Source organism: Trachemys scripta, chromosome 3 (genome assembly GCF_013100865.1).
Source record: "Trachemys scripta elegans isolate TJP31775 chromosome 3, CAS_Tse_1.0, whole genome shotgun sequence".
Taxonomy (NCBI): domain Eukaryota; kingdom Metazoa; phylum Chordata; order Testudines; family Emydidae; genus Trachemys; species Trachemys scripta.
Window position 1 is genome coordinate 120,524,606 of NC_048300.1, and position 22,466 is coordinate 120,547,071.

At 43.6% G+C, this 22,466-nt stretch overlaps 1 protein-coding gene across 5 annotated transcripts in view; it reads left to right on the forward strand.

Annotated features, from left to right (window-relative positions):
• The window catches only part of FYN (FYN proto-oncogene, Src family tyrosine kinase), a 191,180-nt gene that overhangs the window by 164,233 nt on the left and 4,481 nt on the right, over nucleotides 1–22,466 (forward strand). For all 5 annotated transcript variants that reach the window (XM_034765849.1, XM_034765850.1, XM_034765847.1 and 2 more), the window contains 3 exons: nucleotides 3,622–3,698; nucleotides 3,801–3,954; nucleotides 17,342–17,473. In XM_034765849.1, coding sequence (XP_034621740.1) covers nucleotides 3,622–3,698; nucleotides 3,801–3,954; nucleotides 17,342–17,473 — 363 coding nt within the window. The remainder of the gene's footprint in view (nucleotides 1–3,621; nucleotides 3,699–3,800; nucleotides 3,955–17,341; nucleotides 17,474–22,466) is intronic.

Below are 22,466 nucleotides of genomic sequence, written 5' to 3' on the forward strand. Positions count from 1 at the left end.
TCTTCTGTCCTCTCCCTATATTTATTAAATCAATTTCTTTACTTAAATGCTTTTAAACAAAGATGGTTTCCCATCCCTATTCAGGGTTAAGGTGAGGGATCAGGAAGGCATGGTTCTCCCTACACTGCTGAAAGCAAAGGGGAACTCCCTGATATGCTTCTTGGGGCACCCAGGGCTGAGAGTCACCTTGTTGCCACATCCTGTCAGTGCAAGGGAGTCTTGCCTGTGCCAGCTGGATGTCAGCTCCCTAACCCAACCAGCCTGTCAGCTACACAAGCACTCTCCTCTGGGCTGTACCAGCCCTTTGCCCCTGCTCAGGATCCCTTCAAAGTGTCCCCCTGGGGCATTCAGCCCCTAATCACTAGATACACACAGAGATCCCAGGACTTCTGTTCCCAATGGAACAATGTACCCCAGTTTACCAGCTTTGCCTTAGCCCACCATTCTGTGTCACTTGCAGCACTTGAGTTCAATTATAGTAAAACAAAAGGCAATTTATTTGAGAGAATGGAGATTCAAATAGACACAAGTGTGAGTGGTGGAAACAACCGGTTACATATGAAACAAAATCATAAAACATGAACTAGGGCCTACACTTATTAATAGGAAAAGTAAATAACTAATAAAGTAGATTCTCACTCTGTAGTTCAGTCTTCTGCAGCATTTGGGTCCTAGCTCCACAGGGCTAATGGTCTTTCATGAAGCACCTCCGCTCATCAAGGTATCTCCTCAGTGAATGGAATCAGAGTGTCTTTCTTCCCCTGTGATGCACTTAATCAGTTTTTTATCTGTATTCATTCCCCTTGGTGTCTCATCATTCCTTTTCACTGCCAAGTGGTTTCAATGTTTATAGTTCATCTTTGATGGTTTTCCATTGACTTTTCTGTGTTGGTTGCAAAGGTAGAAAACCAAGCAATACATTACATTATTGGCCAGCCAGAGAGGGATGACATGAATGGGCCACATGAATGGGCCATCACTGAGACACATGATTCTTTGATGACTCACTTTCACTCCAAGACCATAGGGGCATAATTTTCAGTATAGTTATATTATTCAATAAATATTACCCATACATATTATCACTCAATCATGATCCATAATTTACAAGGTCTCAGTAGACACCTCACATGCCACCCTTTATAGATAAACACCATGAAAGTGAATTTGGAGTAGTGAATTTATCAGGCCTGAGACAGGAGTAGCTTGTAAAGAACAGTGATCCCTTTGCCAGTTGGCACCAATAGGCCTCTGTGTTACACTCCCACTTTCTCCCCTAGCTTGAGTAAGCAGCACTCCCAGACAATTTAGCAGGTGCGGTGTGAGCTCCCTCTCCTGTTTCAATCTGCTTTAATCACTGCCTCTAGTCATTCCTCTGTTCAACACCACTTTGTCTTCAACAAGTGCATAATTCAGTCTTTTAAATGTAATGTCTTATTATATATTACTTTAAAAAGATGTGCTGTTGATTTCTATCTTCTAAGGAAAATTAGCCTCTGTGAATGCTAGGCTGGTAGGCCTGTTAGGCTGCAGCCTGACATTTCTCTTGGAATAGGCTGAACTAGGATCTGAGACTTTCCAGGGATTGCATGGCTTAGAATAGAAATGTAAAGCTGGAAGGGATCTTGAGAGGTCATGTAGTACGGCTCCCCCCACACTGAGGCAGGGCCAAGTATACCTAGAGCATCCCTGACAGGTATTTGTGTAACCTGTTCTTAAAAAACTTCAATTGCAAGTTTCAGTTGCAAGGATTCCACAACCTCCCTTGGAAGCCTATTCCAGAACTTAACGATCTTCATAGTTAGAAAGTTTTTCCCAATATCTAACCGAACTCTCCCTTGCTGCAAATTTAAGCTGATTACTTCTTGTCTTATCTCCAGTGGACACAGAGAACAACTGCTCACTGCCCTGTTTGTAACGGCCCTTAACATGTTTGAAAACTGTTATCAGGTGCCCCGTCAGACTTCTTTTCTCAAGACTAACCATGCCAAAAAAATTTAACCTTTCTTCATAGGTCTAAACCTTTTATCGTGTTTGCTCTCCTCTGGACATTCTCTAGTTTGTCCACAACTTTCTTAAAATGTGAAGCCCAGAACAGGAGACAGTACTCCAGCTGAGGCCTCACTAGTGCCTAGTAGAGTGAGACAATTACCTGCTATGTTTTACATATGACACTCAGGCTAATATCCTGAGGTGTATTAACAGATTTCACAACTGTATGATGTTGTTGACTCTCATTCAATTTGTTATGCACAAAACACCCCAGATCTTTTTCAGCAGTACTACTGCCTAGCCAGTTATTCCTCATTTTATATTTGTGCATTTGATATTTTTTTCTTTTTAAGTGTAATACTTTGCATTTGTCTTTATTGAATTTCATCTTTTTGATTTCAGACCAATTCTTCAATTTCTCAGGGTTGCTCTGATGACCCCTATTGACGTTTCAATTTCTCTCCCAATGTTTAGCCCTCTGTTATGCTCACCTTTTTAAAAACCTTTCTGGGGGCTTTTGTCAACTTGCCCCCTTTGAACGTGATGTAAAGCCCTCCTCATTCTGTTGCCGAGTCAGTGTGCGCAGGTGCTCTCAGGTGGACCCCATCGCTTCCCAACAGTCCTCTCTCCTGGACTATGGCCAAGAAAGCAGCAACTCTCCTGTTGACACCATATTTGCAACCATTGTATTCATTTCCAGGATGCTCATGTCCATGCCTCAGGGACTCCTTTTGGATTTTCAGATCACTAAAGAGCTCCTAAGAGAGCCATATTGGCCACTTACTATTCATCCTATCTTGGAATTGTGTGGATGTTTTCAGCTAGATCAGGTCTTTACAGAGCAGTGGGTATGTTGTTCCAAAGAATATTAGCACATACATGAAAAGTTAGACATATGTATTTTGTCAGTAACATTCAGGAAAATTTAAAACTGGCACGGGTGAACCAGGGGCTCAGGGAGGCTAGCGCCTGGCCTGCCCCTTCTGCCCGAGGCCCCATCCATCCTGCCCCCTTTCCCCACCAGAGCCCACCACCCCACCTCATCTCCGGCCACCAGTGCGCTTGCGCGCGCGCTCTCTCTCTCTCTCTATCTCTCTCTCTCTCACACGCACACGCACACACGCCTCCAGCCCTGGAGCGCCAAGCAGGTGGCACTAGCACCACCTCCAGGCACCCAGAGTCTTCCCCCAGGGCCCGGGCCATGGGGGAAAAGCCGCAGCAGAGCGCCACGAGAAGCAGGAAGGAGTCTGGGGGCAGAGTATGGGCGGGGCCACACAGAGCTGTTTGGGGAGGCTCAGCCTACTCCGACCTTTGATACCTGACACCCATGACAACTGGTTTTTTTTTTCCTTTTTTTTTTTTTTTTTTTGGTCTAGTTACATAATCTTCCACAAATATATAGGAGAATATAGTGAACAGTAGTAGCATCTTACCAAGAATTGATTTGCAATTAATATGTATCTGTAAGTGGGAGTTGCCCTGTTTTTTAAATATTCCCTTAATTCTGGAAACTTGACACAGTGTCATTTCAACCAAAAATATTGCTATTAAATACTGTGTACTAAACTGAATCCCTCCTTCCCCATTAATAATCTTGTTTTCTTAAAGTGTTAACTTTTGCATTTGCAGGGAGTTTGCTAGACTTCTTAAAAGATGGAGAAGGAAGAGCCTTAAAGTTACCGAATTTAGTGGACATGGCAGCACAGGTATGTCTTAATTTATAAGCAATTAGTTGTGTGTGTTTTGTACCGCAACTGTGTAGGGCTTCATTTTTAAATCACGCCTACTGATAGCTGTGCTTCTAACAGGTTGCTGGAGGGATGGCGTACATTGAGCGAATGAATTATATACACAGAGACCTGCGATCTGCAAATATCCTGGTGGGGAATGGCCTAATATGCAAGATTGCTGACTTTGGATTAGCAAGATTGATTGAAGATAACGAATACACAGCGAGACAAGGTGGGAGCAGTAGCAAATGTAACCTTGAATATGGTTTTTGAAACAGATGAAGAAAAAAACATGCTAAAATACCAAGAAGTTGCTTCAAGTTCAGGATTTGACCTTCTATAAAACAAATATTAATCCATGTTTTAATTCCTAATCCTGATAGAGGGCTGGGAGCTTTGCTGAGGTAGTACATAAAGCCCAGGAAAGAAGGAATGAATAATTGCTTAACTGTGATTTCTCTAGCTAATTCTGGCCATCCCTCAACTGAAAACAATATCATCCATGTGCCCTGTCAGACCGAGAACTCCTCCCCTCCCCACCCCCAATCCCCCCATCTTCACAAGGAAAGCTGAAGAACAACAACAAAAAACCTACAGCACTAAGCAACATATATGTGTGTAAGCTGAGGCATACGTTCATATACATATTCTAATGAAATAATTTTTTCTTCCTGTGTGCACTAACCATGGTAAATATTGCTGTGTTGGACTTCATTTTTCTTGATTTTTAATCCATTTTAGTCCATTGGAGTAAATTACTTTAATCAAGTACTCGTTCTTTAATACAGCTGTGTGTCTGGGAACAATATTTTCTTTGGGGAGCTTTTAGGGGTTTTTTTAGTATGAAAACCATTCTCCACTGCCACACAGATTGCTGGGCATGAGCAACCACTGATATATACAATACCCTTTGAGATGATAAGTTTTTATAGCAACCCTTATTGCACTTCCTTTAAAGGCACCTTTTTAAAAATCCTATGTTCATGCTGAGCCATGACACACATGCACACACACTTACTACTCAGTAATTCTTTACTAATCATTCCTAATTTTTCAGTGTGTGTTCAAGTTTGCAAGTTTTGGTCTGTCCAATGGCAGTACTTGCCCAATATATGTCAATAAATACCACTCCAGATATTTTAACAAAAGGCCCAAGGGTTAATGGAGTTCAACCATATTATAAATCATCAAAAAGTAGGGCGGTTTAAATACTTCATAACCCATTAAGAGCTTTTATCTTAACCAAATGTCCCTGTTCTAGTATGGAATCTGTCTCTGTTTTAGCAAAGAGTTTTCTTTTGCTTTCTGGCTCTGAAATGTTCACCAAATGAGCCAAATAGTTCACAGAGTGCTGCATATTTCAGTGAGAGCAAAGGCCACCATGCCATTCAGATCCCTATAAATTTCTTTCAGCTGTTGTCAGCTGCACTTGTTTGCAGAAATGTGGCACCCTAACCAGCCTACACTCAAACTAGTGCTAACAGTTGCTTACTGTGTCTTTCCACTTATTTGAGAGCAGTATGAGAGATCAGCTTACAGGGAGAGCCTCTCTTTTTCTGACTGAGCTTTTAAAGAAACTGTGATAAGTACCGATGCAGAGAGTTAACTAATGCTGATTTGAACGGTAAGTGCATATTCCAGTATACAGGGTACACTCCCTCCAGCCTGTCCCATATGTGAAGTGTGAGAGGTGTGCTTGAATAAAGATAGTAGGATACAGCCCATAAAATAGCTTGGGAAAAAATGCACAGTAGAAAAAATGTATGATCTCCTTTTTGTTTCACTACCACTTTTTTCTCTCTTTGGAAAGCTCCCACTGTATATTTTGATATGACTAACTATTTGTTTTACTAGGCAACATTGCTGGACAACATTTTCTGAGCTTAAAATTCATAGGAAATCCTTGGCTGTCCTGTTTCCTTTCTGGGTTACATCTCCTAGAAGAGCTTAGCTCTTTTCATATATTAGAAATCCCTGGAAGCCCCACATGCCCTCGTTTTATTTATGTTGTGGATAATCTTCAATTTTTAAAGGATAATAAAAAGTGATGAAAGTTAGGATGGGAAAAGTTTGGACTCAGAGAGAGTAAAGATTGTTTGGACTGGTGAAGACAAGCAAGTGTGTTAAGTTGGGGCGAGAGAATGGACTGTGGTTAGGATACATGCCTGAGTTCTGTGTGTCCAGCACAAACTTATTGTGTGATAGTGTGCAAGTCGTTTACCCTTTCGATGCCGCAGTTTTCTCTCCTGTGCCATACTTATATATAGATTGTGCCTTAGAGCAGAACCCTGAGCAAGAGAAGATGCATGAACTGCACTGTCCCAGGATCACTCCAGGTAGCCCTGTGCTGAAGGTTTCTAGATAGATCTTGTATAAAGGGTTTCCTAGTTTTGCTAATGCTTCTATATCCTGCTCTAAAGTAAATTTTGGCTGAGCTTGGCAACCGTATATACCAGGGGTGGCCAAACTTACTGACCCTCTGAGCCGTATACGATAATCTTCAGAAGTTCGAGAGCCGCAAGACACGCACAACCTTTACACATGCATTTTAAAAAATATTAACATCCTACTTACTGTATCATGGCTAATTACTGCTAGAGCTAGAGGCCTCGTGGGTCTCCATCCTGGTCCTAAGTCTTTGGAAATCTGGTTGATACATTGTCAACGTGGACGGAGACGCTCAGTCAGATGTTGATTTGTAAGGACTACACAATGTTTCGATTTTTATGAACTTCATCACAGAGTACAGCGATTCACGGCAGTATCTTGTGCCAAAAATTGAAATGAGTCGCACACTAGTATTCTTGAGTTGAGGATACTTAGTTCCTGGAACTTGCTTCCAGAACTCAATTGTAGACTGTGATTTATGCATCGTCTTTAGAGCCTGGTCTTCCTGGAGTTCCGGTAGTTCCTTTTCTACAGTAGATGTTTCTGTAATCATGGTTTTGGGAAGTGGACAGCCGTCATTGATCACATCAACCGTGAATGGGCTTACAAGAAAGGCGAAGCAGGATCTCAGCTTCTGCAAGTCTTCAAACCTGGCCTGAAAATCATCAAGCAGTCCTTGTAATTTACCTCTATATTCCTCAAGTTTGTGATCTTCTATGATTTCAGGGAATGTGTTTAACCTACTCTTGAGATGGGGAAAGTGGTTGAAGCCCCTTGACACTGTCTCTTTGCAGAAGCTTTAACTTAATCTGGAAGCTGAAGACTATCTGAGTAAGGTCAGAAATAATCTTATCCTTCCCTTGGAGTGCCAAGTTGAGAGTTGCAGATGGTCCATAATATCAGTGAAAAACATCAGATCCTGCATCCATTACTCATCTTCCAGTTGTGGATAGGACTTTTCCTTTTCTTCAAGGAAAGCATTGATAGGTTCCAACAGTTCCACAAATCTATTTAAGACATTGTTGGTTGATACCTCACAATACAGTAGAAAGAGATGTTGTTAGGTTTGTCTTCAAGATCCTGCTCTTCAATGAAATTTTTGAATTGTTGATGAGTCTTCCCATTTGAGCAGATGAAATTGAGTTTCTAAGACTATTTTCATAACATTTTCGTACTTGAAGTGTCTGCCGGTGAGATGTTCACGATGGATGATGCAATGAACAGGGAGAAACTCCAGAAATTTGGGATCAGTTTTCAAGAGTCCAATAAGGCCTACTTTTTTTTCCCCACCATTGCAGTTGCTCCATCCGTTGCAACACTGGCCAGTTTATCCAGTGGTACATCAGCATTTGTCAATGCTTTGTCAAGTGCCTTCTTTATGTCAACATCACGGGTTGTTTCTTTTAGTGCCACTAAGTCCAACATTTCTTCTTTCACAATTACATCTGCGGAAACATAGCAAACAAATATCACTAGTTTGATTTATCTTGAATATCTGTGGATTCATCGACAACTAGGCTGAATGCTAGAGAATTCTTTAGATCATTTTGCATGTAGCTTGCAACATCTGCACTGATCTGGGAGATCCACCTCTCTGTAGTATGGCGTGAAATTGGAATTTGCTGTATTAGTTGCTATATTGCAACCACTTCTGCGATATTTTTCTTAACAAATTCTCCATCACAATACGGACGTTTCTCAAGAGTGATATTCCATGCCATAACAAAACTAGCTTCAGTCGTTGTCAGCTTCCTTACTGAATGCAGAAAGTAGTGTCTGTTGACTGTTGAGGTGTAATTTTAATATGGTTAGCTTGTTTTTCCTTAATTCTGATCCAGGAGAGTACTTAAATGAAAAGTTATTGTGAGTCATTTCATAGTGACATTTCAAGTTGCTTGCTTTGTAGAGAGAGCATGATGCATTGCAGCTAAGGCACAGGGGTTTGCCAACTTAACTAGTGAATGCAAAATCTTCCTCCCATTCTGGCTGAAAACTTCGGTTTTCTTCTTCATACTTGCATTTCTTACAGTTTGAAGATGTCATTGTTCTCCACAAAATTAACGTAGGGTTAACACTTAAATCTAAAACTATTCAAATGCGACTTATGAACAGTAAACACAGCCTGTAGTGTGCAGCATGCAGAGAGATCACAGCACTGGAGGTCTGCACAGCAATACAGTAATGCAATTTCCTGTTATAATGAGCATGTGCAGCTGAAGCCGGAGCCTAGGTGCCACCTGCAGGGCTGAAACCCCCAGCACCGGCTCGCCTCCTCCTGCAGGGCCGAAGCCCTGAGCACTGCCTCCTGCGGGACTGAAGCCCTGAGCATCAGCACCCCACGGAGCTGAAGCGGTGAGCTCTGGCTCACCCCGCTGCAGGGTGAAACCCTGAACCTTCACACCACCCCATTCCCACAGTGGAGCTGAAGCTGCAAGCACCAGTTCAAATCCCCCGCCTCCGCAGAGTGAAGCCCCAAGCTCTGAGAGCCGCAGTTGACCTGTCAAAGAGCCACATGCTGCTCACCAGCCGCCCTTTGGCCATGCCTGGTATAGACTCAGTTTCGCTCAGTTCCAATTACCCTGGTTTCTAATACAAGTTGAGTAACCAGTATGAACCTAGGGACTTAGAAACAGGTTTAAAATCCCTTCATAAGCTAACACTTTTGCCTGGAATCTGATTTAAATTTAATTTAATCATGGTTTCTTAACTCAGTTTTGAGCTCTAATATGGTGGGGGTCATAGTAGCACAAAGAAGTTGTGCTGCCTTTGCATGTTTCCCATGACCTATCAGTCTAATCCTATAAGGGCACGTATCTGGGGACTGCTCTGTTTATCTTGACGGCTACTGCCTCTGTGGTGATTTTTACACACAGAAGTGGAAAGGCTGGGGGGGGAGTTAGATTGTCAGTTCCTTTTGGAGAAAGGAAGTGCTGGGCCATGTGAAATCCGAAGATTAAAGTTTAAAATAAAGTAGCTTAGGTCACACTCTCCTCTCCACTTTTCTCTGGGAGCTAATTTTGTTTGGGTTTTTTTTTTGTGGGGTGGGGGGGTATTTCTTTGCCCTCTCCCCCAAAAAATGTTACTTTTAGATCCATGTAAATATTTTGAGAGGAAACAGATGGGGACGATCTAAGCCCCAGTGGTTTAGCATGTGGGATTCTTGGTCCAGATGAATCTTTCTCAGCTGGTGATAACATTTTGTTGACCAGAAAGTTTATTTTTATTTGGGATTTAAGCAGAGAGGCCTGACTGCTCATGATTTATGAAAGGTAAATAGCAAGCGGTTAGGTCCATGCATCCACCATTTCTCAGCAATCATCAAGAAGGAAACAGATGGTCACACCCGGTGTGATTTAAAGAGTGTGACTAGAAACTATGTACTGCCATTGAATATATGGAAAAGATCATTTGGCTTCTAGTGAACATTTGGCTTCTCTTGTCTTGCTTTGTTGTCAAAAAAATAAATCTTGCTTTTTCTAGTACATAAGTGAATAATCAAAGGAAAGAAATTGTATATTAAAATGACACTCATTTGAAAGGGTATTGCCTCCTCTTTGCTAGTTGCCATTGTATCACTTTCCTCCGGGTCACAGTCTAATTTTTCTGCATAGTTGTCTTAAATGGCACGGCTTGTGTCAGCCTTGTAAGGCAAGCTTCAGAGTTAATTGTCTCCCTACTGCCTCCTTCTCTCCTGCAGACCAGTGAGTCAGAGTCCTTGCATCACTTCCTACCTGAGACTTCCCATAGGGCATTGTTCCCATTGAACTTTGAACCAGATCAGTGATGTAGAGCCTTAGCCAGCACATGGCATGACTGCTTGGGAAAGCTGCTAGGAAGGAGTGTTTCCTATTACAAGCAGGAGCAGCTGAAACAAATTTAAAATGTCCTTTGTAAAATGGGATTTATTTTCCAGTCCATGTGTCTATTGCATATATTGGCAGCACTTGTGGTAATGCTACTCCAACGCTGATGAAACAATAAGGATTTTTCTGATGCCTTCCAGACCACCTAGAGCTATTTTTGTAGCTCGTGTATGTCTGTTTGTGAACTCTCAGATACATTTTTGTCTCAATACTCTGGTGTATCTGATTTTTCTTGAAATGGGAGTTTTCTTTGTGCTCTGTCAGTCCTTTGTAGAGAACTGGCACCTGGTTCTCCAACTAACCAGACTACGTTGTTTGCAATTGACTGTACTACGGTACAGAACATCCAAGGTTTGGTTCCTGTTCTTCATCTCCTATTTCCAGGGCCAGTAGTAGCATGGAAGGAAAGGAATAATGACTCGTTTTTCTCAACAGCGAACCCTGAGTGTTTGAGAAAAAAACACTGATGGGTTTCAAAGGAAACCCCATTCAATTGACCTCAACTGACAGGAGAGTGACCAGTTCAAGAGGCTGTGGGGTTCAGAGTAGGGGAGACAGAGCTCTGTTAAGAACTTGGAGTTCCCCCGTGACCCATTTCCCCAGGTGAGAGGGGGTAAGGACCTTGTTCTCATTTTTAACGTTTTTACCAGACTCATAATTTCATATTACTTGTCTCAGCAAACAAGATTTAATAGTACATTTTTGGCTCAGGTCCTCCCACACAGCATTTGTCACTCAAAGTCGTCTACCAAAACTGACTTGTTTCATGTTACGTGTTTGCTTCAGCATTTTTTATCTCTGTGGCTTTCCCTTTCCAGCCCCAAATGCTACTTAACATTGAACTAAATTCTCTAATAGTTAACCTAATAGTTTCCACGGTTTATCGTTTTAGCTTTTTTAAAAAAAAAAAGTATTCCCTCAGAGTCTTGTTTTCTCACGAAAGGTAGTGTCCTCTGCCAAGCCCGGTGCTTGTCGTTGGTGACATGTAGTAAGTTTGTTTCAGCATAGGGTGCAGTGATACAGCAGCAGCAGCTTTGGGACAGTGGGGACACAGTTTCAATTGTCAGATTTTGTTTGTTTCTTTTTCTTATGGTTTTAAATTTAAAAATACAAAACAAAGCCTGGAGGGATTTCCTTAGCATGAGAAAATACATTCTGGGAGTTCCACCCAGCTCCTCACCATACTCCTGTCATGAAAAGCAGCTTGGGGAAAAGGAGAATTAAATTGGGCTTACTGTCCTTCTGATCCTGACACAGTCTAGATTGGAGACACCCTTTTCTCCCTCATCCTGCCCAGAAATCCAAGGAGTTTAGTAACAGGCCTGCAGGGCCGTCCTTAGGCATACCAAGCATACGCAGCTGCGTAGGGCACCATGAAATTTGGGGCACCAAATTGCCCCAAATTTCATGGTGCCCTAGGCAGCTGCATGCTGCATACGTGGCAGCACCAGCCCCGGCGACCAGCCCTATTCTTCGGCTGGCCCCGCCCCTGCAAGGGGCAGGGCCGTTCCTGGGGGAGGGTTGGGGGCGGACAACTCCCCCCACCCTGCCCCTTCCCCTTCCCCCCTACTCCTCCCCCAACTCGCCCCCATTCCGCCTCTTCCCCCAGTGACCCTGCACTCACCGGCGGCGGCGGGAAGCGGAGCAACACGGCCCCAGCCTGCTCTACTCCGCCAGCTCCCAGCCGTGGCGCTCCGCTTCCCACCGCCGGGGAGTGCGGCGAAAGGATGGCCCCCCGCACTCACCGTTGGCAGGAAGCGGAGAGACTCAGCCCCAGCCTGCTCCACTTCCCTTGCCCCGGCCCCAGCATGTCGCTCGGGTTGGGGAAAGGACCACTCCAGCGGGAAGCTGGGGCCAGGGCGAGGGAAGCAGAGCGGGCTGCTCCTGGCCCCCCACTAATCCCCTGGGCCACTCTGGGCCTGAGGGGGCCCCCAAAAGTGGCTCCCCACAGCTCCTGCCTCCCAGACCCTGGGGGAGGGAGGCATAGGTCACCCAAATGGCTAGGGATGGCCCTGCAGGCCTGTGACTCTTATTAATATCCTTCTTTAATAGAGTCACTGGCCTGAGAATCCATGTGTCTGATGGACTTTATTTCCTTCACTGACTCCAGTGAACTAGCTGTTTGTCTGAAGGCCACGATGTAAGCAGCACAGCCAGACAAGAATTGCTGCTCTCACACAGAATTAATTCAGAAACGGTTTGATAAGTGGGGATAAAAGCAATCAATTCAGACTTGACTTCTGGGTAAGGACAGACTGTGCTGACCTAATATATTTAGATAGTGATTGGTTTGTCAGTCACATTACAGATCTGTTAGCTTTTAATAAACACAGTACTTACAGTTCCAGCAGAAACCACTGAGGCAGATCCCCCTCTGATATAAATCTGCATAGTTCCATTCACACCAGTGGAAATAAACCATATTATGCCAGATGAGGATCTGGCCCATGAGACGACTTAGCACATTTGTCAGTAATGTATATTTTATCTGACGTTTGTTCACAGCATGAAAAATGTGGCTAGTTTAATGTACTGTCTTAGCTCTGCCTGTGACTTTAAATAATGTATTGCACTCTGTGGGCTCAGTTACAGTTTGTGGATCAAAAGCTGTGGTGGGGTGGCATCTGAACTGTATCAGAGTAACAAGTTTCAGAGTAACAGCCGTGTTAGTCTGTATCCGCAAAAAGAAGAACAGGAGTACTTGTGGCACCTTAGAGACTAACAAATTTATTAGAGCATAAGTCTTGAGGCATTGTACCCATGTGAGGCATAGACAGGCATTGGGAGGAGTGCATTTAGCAGTGGCAGTTATGTCTGGTTTTCACTGTAAAAGGGAGGCCAGGCCTTGGCCATATCCCCTTCAAGGTTGCCAGCACTGCTGATCAACCACCCCCTTGCTCTCAGAAGCCTTGTCTACACTACACCATTTTGGTGTTGCAACCCCTTAACCTCCTATAAAAACACATTATCCACCTACGGCTTCTTACAAAGGTGAGGTACAGCAAACACTTCACACCATCATTGTGATTGCAGGCTAGACATTGTAGTACACTGCAACATGGCCCTCTACACTACTGCAGTGCTGGTGTGAACAGGAAATGCAAGCATCGCAACTGCAGCAGCATAGTTAGGCCTCTCGGTGCAATCCCACAATGCTCCTGCCCCACCACTCAGTGATGGCTCTGCCAGCTCAAAGCACAGCATCTGTCAGGATACTCATCTGCCCACTTCCTTGCAGGCCCAAGAGCACCCGAGGTAGGACTCAGCCGTTGTCTTCATCTCTAGCCCTGACAGCATCAAATGGTACAAAAAAAATAAAGCAAAATACACAACATTAAAAAAGTGTTATTATTATTATTAACACAATAAATGTTCCACCTATTTACAAAATAGTAAATGTATTCAGTCAGCAGCCACTACAGACAGACATCCAGTCTCACCCCATCCCCAGATATTGGGGGGTTATCCTGGCACAGTCCATTTGTTGTCTCAACAGCATTTCCCTACACTTGGCTTTCTCTGTCTCGGATGTCAGGAGAGGGGACATTTTAAAGGATACACAGGAAAGGTAACCCCTCCCCACCTCTTACCTTCCCATGGTGCTCCAGCACCTATTACCAGTACATCCCCTGGGGAAACACTGTATTAGATAGAGAAGAGGAGGATGAAGTGGGAATTGACAGGGCTGTGTGGAGGAGCCCGGTGGGGTGTCCATCCTCCAGGGCTGTACCCAGACAATTCCCATCTCTGGATCCTAGCAGGACACACAAGAGCAGGAAACTGTTCAGCTACAGAGTGAAACAGGAAAAGGAAAATCAACAAACTAAATATGTGAAATAAATAACAACCCAAAGTCCAGGCCTCCAGACCTAAAGACTACTTTGCAGAGGGTGGTGACCCTCTGCCTTGGCATCTGCATGTACGTGAGCACCATGGAATGTAGTCCCTGCCCTTCATGACATGTGGATCTTCAAGCAGTTCAGGGCCATCTGGAGCAGCAATCCAAACATATACAAAATTTAAACCTTATATATACGCATTTCACGCTTTCTCTAGGGAGCTGTGCAAGGCTCGTAGTCCTCACTCCTCAGCATTGCCAGTAATTGGGGAAGCCAGGTAGGTGCCAGCCTCCTACAGCCAATGCTGAGGATGAGGAGTCCAGACAGCCATTCCGATCCGTTGCACACAGCAGTGATTTGTAGTCACCACCACTAAGATAGATTTTAAGGAATAATTTAGAAGAGGATAAGGTGATTCGCTGCAAATTTTGACAGGAAGTTCTGTAATCTCAGACCAGTCCCTTAAGGAAATAACATAAGAGAATGTGCTCATAGCCAAAATTTTCAAACCTGAATGCCTAAAATTAGGCTCCTAGATCTGTGTTTACCCACATAAGTATGAAATGGCCTGATTTTCAGACATGCTGAGCATCTGCAAGTCCCACTGAAGTTATTGGGAGTTGCAGGTGCACAGCACTGTGGAGTCAGGCTATGTTTATACTGGTATCTAAAAGGGTTCCTAACTTTAGGCACCCATATTTGAAAATGTTGGCCTGTGTCTTTAAGTTTGGCAAGACTTACCTAAGCAACTCAACCTGTGTTCCAATTGCTTCAGCAATATGTATTAATTTGTAAATAATTCAGTTCTTGAGTTTAAAATTATTCCTACAATATATTTAAATAATATCTATCATTTTACCAATTAAGGGAACTCAAGATTTACTTTGTCTACTTTGTATTCTGAGCCCAAGTCATATTGCTTAGAACAGGAGAAAATTCAAGGCACTGATCACTGAATGAGATAGCAAAACAGTATTAGCAAATTACTGTAAGTAGTGCAGTAAATTAACTACCTAGAAGTCATTTGTCAAAGTTGTGATTTCGCATTGGCCCGCTAAACCCAGGGTTGTGAGGTCAATCCTTGAGGGGCCCATTTAGGGAACCGGTGGCAAAAAAATTGGTCCTGCTAGTGAAGGCAGGGACTGGACTTGATGACCTTTCAAGGTCCCTTCCAGTTCTATGAGATAGGTATATCTCCATATATTATATTATATTATTATTATATTTTATATATTATAAACAACTTCTATGAGCAAACGCTAACAATTCTCACTAATTCAATATATTTTACAATTTGAGGGTGTTGGCCACTAGGAATCAGAAGAAGGTAATGCCACTTAATTATTACTGCAAGATTTTTTTTAAAAGTAACACTTCACCATTTTTGTAGAAAAATGTTTTAATGATTGGAAAAGCAAATAAATCAATGTTTAAAGACCTATTATTTTACTCACTGATAAAGGGAAAAAATCAACCCTGCTGCCACCTTGGCTCCTACATGCTATGATGATGGATGAACACATTAGAACTGCACATAACTACAGACTTTTCAGTTCAGAGAACGTAAAAGGACACTGTCAAGATATAAATCACAGGCCAAAATTCTGCCCTGACATCACATCCAAAGAAACTTCATTTGCAGTATTTTTTTTTAATCCTGGCATGTTACTAGTAACATATTAGATTTTTTTTAATGTATGGTTTACTGTTTGTTTATATTTTTGCTCCCTTTGGACAGTGAGTCTAGAAAGGTGTTTTTCTAATAAATTTCACTTCTGTTCTCATGAACTAGCATGGCGTAGCAATGTTTGGGTTGTGAATGCTTGAGGGAAATGTTAATTGAAAACATTTTTATTGGGAGAAAACATGCACAAAAGTTTCTGTTGGTTTTTTAAATTTCTTTTTTATAAAACCTCAGTATTGAGTTTAAATTGTTGACAATGTTTCTCTGAGAGAAACATGCTAACAGGGACTCTGAGGGAGAGAGACAGCCTCACCTCAGTCCCTGGAAAAAACATGGAGCATGTCCTCAAGGAAACCATTTTGAAGCACTTGGAGGAGAGGAAGGTGATCAGGAACAGTTGACATGGATTCACCAAGGGCAAGTCATGCCTGACCATCCTGATTGCCTTCTATGATGAGATAACTGGCTCTGTGGATATGGGGAAAGCGGTGGATGTGATATACCTTGACTTTAGCAAAGCTTTTGATACTGTTTCCCACAGTATTGCTAGCAAGTTAAAGTATGGATTGGATAAATGGAATATAAAGTGGATAGAAAGCTGGCTAGATTATCGGACTCAATGGGTAGTAATCAACGGCTCAATATCTAGTTGGCAGCCAGTATCAAGCAGCGTGCCCTAGGGGTCGGTTTTGTTCAACATCTTTATTAATGACCTGGAGGATGGCATGGATTGCACCTCAGCAAGTTCGCAGATGACACTAAGCTGAGGGGAGAGGTAGATACACTGGAGGGAAGGGATGGGGTCCAGAGGGACCTAGACAAATTGGACGATTGGGCCAAAAGAAATCTGATGAGGTTCAACAAGGACATGTGCAGGGTCCTGCACTTAGGACTGAAGAATCCCAGGCACTGCTACAGACTAGGGACCGAGTGGCTAGGCAGCAGTTCTGCAGAAAAGGACCTGCAGATTACAGTGGATGAGAAGCTGGATCTGAGTCAGCAGTGTGTCCTTGTTGCCAAGAAGGCTAACAGTATATTGGGCTGCATTAGTAGGAGCATTGCCAGCAGACCAAAGGAAGTGATTATTCCACTTTATTCGGCACTGGTGAGGCCACGTCTGGAGTATTGCATCCGGTTTTGGGCCCCCCACTACAGAAAGGATGTGGACAAATTGGAGAGAGTCCAGCAGAAGGCAGTGAAAATGAGCAGGGGGCTGGGGAACATGACTTACAAGGAGAGGCTGAGGGAACTGGGTTTATTTAGTCTGCAGAAGAGAAGAGTGGGGGGGGGGGATTTGATAGCAGCCTTCAACTACCTGAAGGGGGGTTCCAAAGAGGATTGACCTCGGCTGTTCTCAGTGGTGGCAGATGACAGAACAAGGAGCAATGGTGTCAAGTTGCAGTAGGGGAGGTCTAGGTTGGATATTAGGAAACACTGTTTCACTAGGAGGGTGGTGAAGCACTGGAATGGGTTACCTAGGGAGGTGGTGGAATCTCCATCCTTAGAGGTTTTTAAGGCTTGGCTTGACAAAGCCCTGGCTGGGATGATTTAGTTGGGGTTGGTCCTGCTTTGAGGAGGGGGTTGGACTAGATGACCTCCTGAGGTCTCTTCCAACCCTAATATTCTATGATTCTTTGATCCCACAAGCCCCTCTTAAGCCTTCCCTTCCCTTCACAAATTCTACCCATGAATCACACATTACAGCCTTGACCATATTCCACTGAGTTATTTGCTAATGTCTGTATGCAGTACTTTGACTGTTGCAGCACCCACAGAATGAAACCGTCATTTGTTACTTCTGTACTGCCCACATCTTGATCATAACTTGTTTGCTTCTTTCGTTAGGTGCAAAGTTCCCCATTAAATGGACTGCGCCAGAAGCAGCATTGTATGGAAGGTTCACAATAAAATCAGACGTATGGTCTTTTGGAATATTACTCACAGAGCTTGTAACAAAAGGGAGAGTGCCATACCCAGGTAAGAAAAGCAGTCGACAGTACTAATCTAGGTCTCAATTCAGGAAGGTTCTTAAGTACATTCATAACTTAACACGTGAGTAGTTGCACTGAATTCAGATGGGATTATACTCGCATGCTTGAAGTTGTGCATATGCCTAAATACTTTCCTAATTTGAGGCCCTAATGTGTCCATGCCATTATAAGGGTGGTGTCTGGACAGTAAATCTAATCTATCTTCATTCTGATTTATTTTTACTAATATCAATTAAATTGATCACTTTTCCAGCAAAATAATAGACAATGTAAAATACTTTATTTTAGCCCAAATAAGTCACAGTAGCATTTGCATTCAATTTTTTTTAACATCAGTAGTTAAGATACAGAATGGATTCATCCATTTATACATCAGTCTAGTTGTTCTAGCTTTGATACCTGATGTTGCCAAATCTCTTTTAAAATACTTCTAAATCTCAATCCTGGGTATAAAAACCGATGGAAATGAAAGAAATTATTCATGTAACATGTGGCTACCAGTCCAGTGCAGGTTCACAAATGGGTTAAATTCTCTAGGGAGGGGAAAGTGAGGGCCTGTTACTTTCTTTTTGAAACTCTGCCATGGAGTGATACTTATATTAGAGATGAATGGACATGCTTATGTATGTTTTCAGAAGGGACAGTTTCGCTCGAACAGCTTCTAGACCAGGGGTGGGCAAACTTTTTGACCCGAGGGCCACGTCTGGGTGGGGAAATTGCATGCAGGGCCATGAACATAGGGCTGTGGCTGGGGCTTAGGGTACGGGAGGGAGTGCAGGGCTGTGGGGGGGGGGTGCGGTGTGCAGGAAGGGGTTCAAGGCACGGGGTTGTGGCACAGGAGGGGTGAGGGATGTACGAGGGGGCTCAGGACAGGGGATTGAGGTGCAGTAGGGGTGTGGCAGGGGTTTGGATTGCAGGAGGGCTCAGGGCAGGGGGTTGGGGTGCAGGATGCAGGAGGGGTTCGGAGTGCAGGCTCCGGCCCGGCGCCACTTACCTAGAGCAGCTCCGGGGTGGCAGTAGTGCGCAGCAGGGCTAAGACAGGCTCCCTGCCTGCCTGGCCCCATGCTGCTCCGCTCCTGGAAGTGGCCGGCATCTTGTCTCTGCGGCCCCTGGGGTTGACAGAGGGCTCTGCGCGCTGCCCTCGCCTGGGGGGGGCCCGAATACCTCCCCCAAAGCTCCCATTGGCCGTGGTTCCCCGTTCCTGGCCAAAGGCACAACATAGAGCAGAAAAGGGAAGACGGACAGAGGAAGGGGAAATATTGTGGATATGAATGGGAAGTATGGCATTCTCTCTCCCTCAGTCTGCAAATCAAGCACCCTGGTGCTCCATTTTGGGTGCGAAGGAGGTAAAGCTGTGAGCTTCAGACACTGATGAAAAGGAGGCACAGATTAAAGGGATGTCAAGGCTCACAATTAAACCTTATAGCCCAGCCCTAGCAGTCCCTGCCAGCAGTAGCGTGATTTCTTAACAGATAGGCTGCAATGTTCAGTTCATTTATTGGTGCTCTCTTTAACCCTTTAGAAGACAGGAGCTTGAAGTAAGCAACTTCAACAATGACAGGTTTCAGAATAGCAGCCGTGTTAGTCTGTATCTGCCAAAAGAACAGGAGTACTTGTGGCACCTTAGAGACTAACAAATTTATTAGAGCATAAGCTTTTGTGGGCTACTGCCCACTTCTTCGGATGCATATAGAGTGGAACATATATTGAGGAGCTATATATACACACATACAGAGAGCATGAACAGGTGGGAGTTGTCTTACCAACTCTGAGAGGCCAATTAAGTAAGAGAAAAAAATATTAGTCACTATTAGTACATGGGGCGGGGGAATAAAAACTACATGGGGTATGAAAGAACCAAAGCCAAAATGAATGTCAACTTATTTTTAGTTTTACTGTTTTTGCTTTACCCACATTCCCCTTGGATCTTAATCTTCTCTTTACCACAGTTGAGAAGTAGGAGGCTACAATTCTTTGGCTGTTGTACAGCAGGATTATTTTCTAAAATGTTGCTTATCGGGCAGTGCAGCCGCACATTCCAACTACACTGATCAAGCACATCTGCCTTGCCTGTCCTGCTTCTGGTGTTAAAATTTCTATTAGTATGTTCATGCACGGAATGGCAGCATATGTACATGCTCTACTTGGAGAAGTATCTGCCACAGTGCCATCAAACCCTGTACAGAATTCCATCCAAGTGTGGCCTTTGGAAAATAGCAAAGCTCTGTTTACAAAGGCTAAGGGCTCAATTGTGCAACCATGTCTCACGGCAAATAGTGCCAATTACATATCCACAGGCACTCTCCCATGGATTTCAGTGGGACTGTTTGCATCATAAGATACTGTTCACTGTGAGGAAGAGTCAGTCATTTGGCTGTTAGCTCAAAATGTCCAAAGTGGTTCTTGAAAATATTGGCTAATGCCATGAGGATTATTTCTGCTTTAGGAAAAAAAATACATAGGAAATGATAACATAAACCATTTTAAAAAACAGATCATTTTCTTCCCGCTTGGGGGTTTGAAAGTGTGGTGCTGCCTCTTTCTTGGCCTTTCCAGTGGTTGTCCTCCTTGGGGTGTGGCTAGCTCAGTATATTAGCTTGGGCATGTGAGTATAAAAGTAGCCTGATCCTTCACTCTGACACTGGTTTTACTGTGGTGCAGCGCTACTGACTGCTGTGGATTTACCCTGGTTTTTATGCTGGTGTAACAGAGTGAAGAATGAGGCCCTGAGATGGGCCAGAGCTGGAACTTTTATCCAGTCTGCCTGCCAACTTTGCTGACTCAGTCTGAGTTTCATCTTCCAAAGACGACAACTGCTTTTGTTTCTGGAAAACTGAAAGTTGGCCTTTTTGATGGGACTCTTTCAAAATTGCCTCCAAATTTGCACCCTCATTCACACACCCAAAGTTGATAGCATTCAGCACAAAAACTGAGTAGCTATCAGCACATGCGGATGTCTCTGCCTATTAGAGGACATTTTCTTAAAATCTGACCCATAGCATAAGTAAGGGTTTCAAAGCCATTTGAGGGAATAGTCAGTTTTTCTTAGCTGTTGGCCAAATTTATTCCTATGTTGTACAGAGTTAAATGCAATTTAAACATATTGCTCAAACCCTTTAATAACACACTTGGGAAAAAGATATGTGAAGGATTACAACATCATGATGCAATTTACTGTACTTCACCTTTAGCTAACAGATGCTACTTGGTGACTATGGCATCACGTTTTAGAGATAAATATACACAATTCCTTGACTAAGAACATTGGCTTTGAAGCATACAGTTGTTTGATCTGGTATTGGCATTTCTCTCAGAGGTACTTCAGTATATATTTTTGGTATAGTAAACCAGGGTATGAGACGCACACAATCCAGATGTGCTTCTCTAGTTCGGTTGTTTTTTGAGCACCTAGAGAAAAAGAAATATTGATGCAAGGGACTCAGGAGCTGGCTTCACCAATGTCTACCACTGGAGTTCAACACCCAGTTCAGCTTACAAACCTGCAGCACCTCGAATGAAGCAGAGCAGGATCCTTATTGTTTATGTAGAGTCACTAATAAGGTGGGTACTGTACAATACCCAAATGAAACTGTTCTTACCCTGATGATTTTAGGGTACAGCTGTGTCTTCACTGCAAAGAAGGTGCTTTTTTACTAACGTGCATTAGCTATCCTGCTGTAAAACCCTAGTGGAGACAAGGCACCGTAGTCTTTACCATTAGGTAGCTAGGTAAGGTCAGCACTTTTCCTCACGTCTGTGGTTGACCTCACCTACTGTACCACACAGTAGAACTCAAGTGCCTTGTTTCCACAAGATTTTACAGCAGTGAGCTTATGTGGGTTAGTTATCCCATGGTAGTGAAGACATAGCCTTAGATTAAAATTGTCAAGGTAGGGATAGTTTTACTTTGTGTATTGTACAGTACCAAGCGCATTGATGCTAAGCAAGTAGTGAGTCACAGTCTAAAAGACGCAAAAGGTATTGTGAGAAATTAGCTGTGGGGTTGGTTGTGTTACTGCTATACATAGAACTCACTTTCTATGGGTAGTTCAGAAGAAACGTATAGTGAAGGAATGTGAAGGTGGAGAGGGTGGCTGTATGGGACAGGGAAGTAATTCATGCAGAGGAGGCAGCGTGGCTGTATACTGCAATAATTGGGAAAGCTTTTATTTAAGAAATAATAAAGATAATAAATATTTAAGAAATAATAAAGATACCCTTTGGATCAGCATAGTAAGAGCTACATAGGAAGAGAAACCTAAATTAATCTGTGGAAAAGATATGACAAATCATGAGTGTCCTGAAATATCCCAGTTTAATTTAGAGTGTGATTATGTGCTGTGCCTTTAAAAGACGCAGCACAAAACTCAGCCCAGGGAAAACTAGCATAAAGCCATCACTGCACCCTCCTGATTTAGGGCTAAAGAGGCTGCTGCTGTAATTTAAACAGCCCTAAGGGGCTAAGTTACAGAAACCTGTTCCCTGAGTGCTGCCCACAATCTCTATAGCATGCATGCCCCTCCCCCTCAATCCTGCCTTCTTCTCCAGGGCTGACAAGGGAGTCCTCAGAAGACAGCCTGCAGCACTTTTCCTCAGTTTGGGCACGTCTTCACTGGCAACTTTAAAGCGCTGCCGCAGCGGTGCTTTAACATGTCTTGTGTAGTCGCGGCAGAGAGCTGGGTGAGAGCTCTCCCAGCACTTCTTAAAAAAAAACAAACACCTACACGAGGGGTGTAGCTACCAATGCTGGGAGCACGGCTCCCAGCGCTGGTGCACTGTCTACACTGGCACTTTACAGTGCTGAAACTTGCGGGGGGGTTTCACACTCCTGAGCGAGAAAGTTGCAGCGCTGTCAAGTGCCAGTGTAGACAAGCCCTTTGCTAGCGGGACTTCTCTACAGGCCAGAACTGAGCTTTTAAATCCCATTTATGACACTCCGTCCCTTTCCCCCAAAATAAAGGAAAGTGATCGGGAGTGAG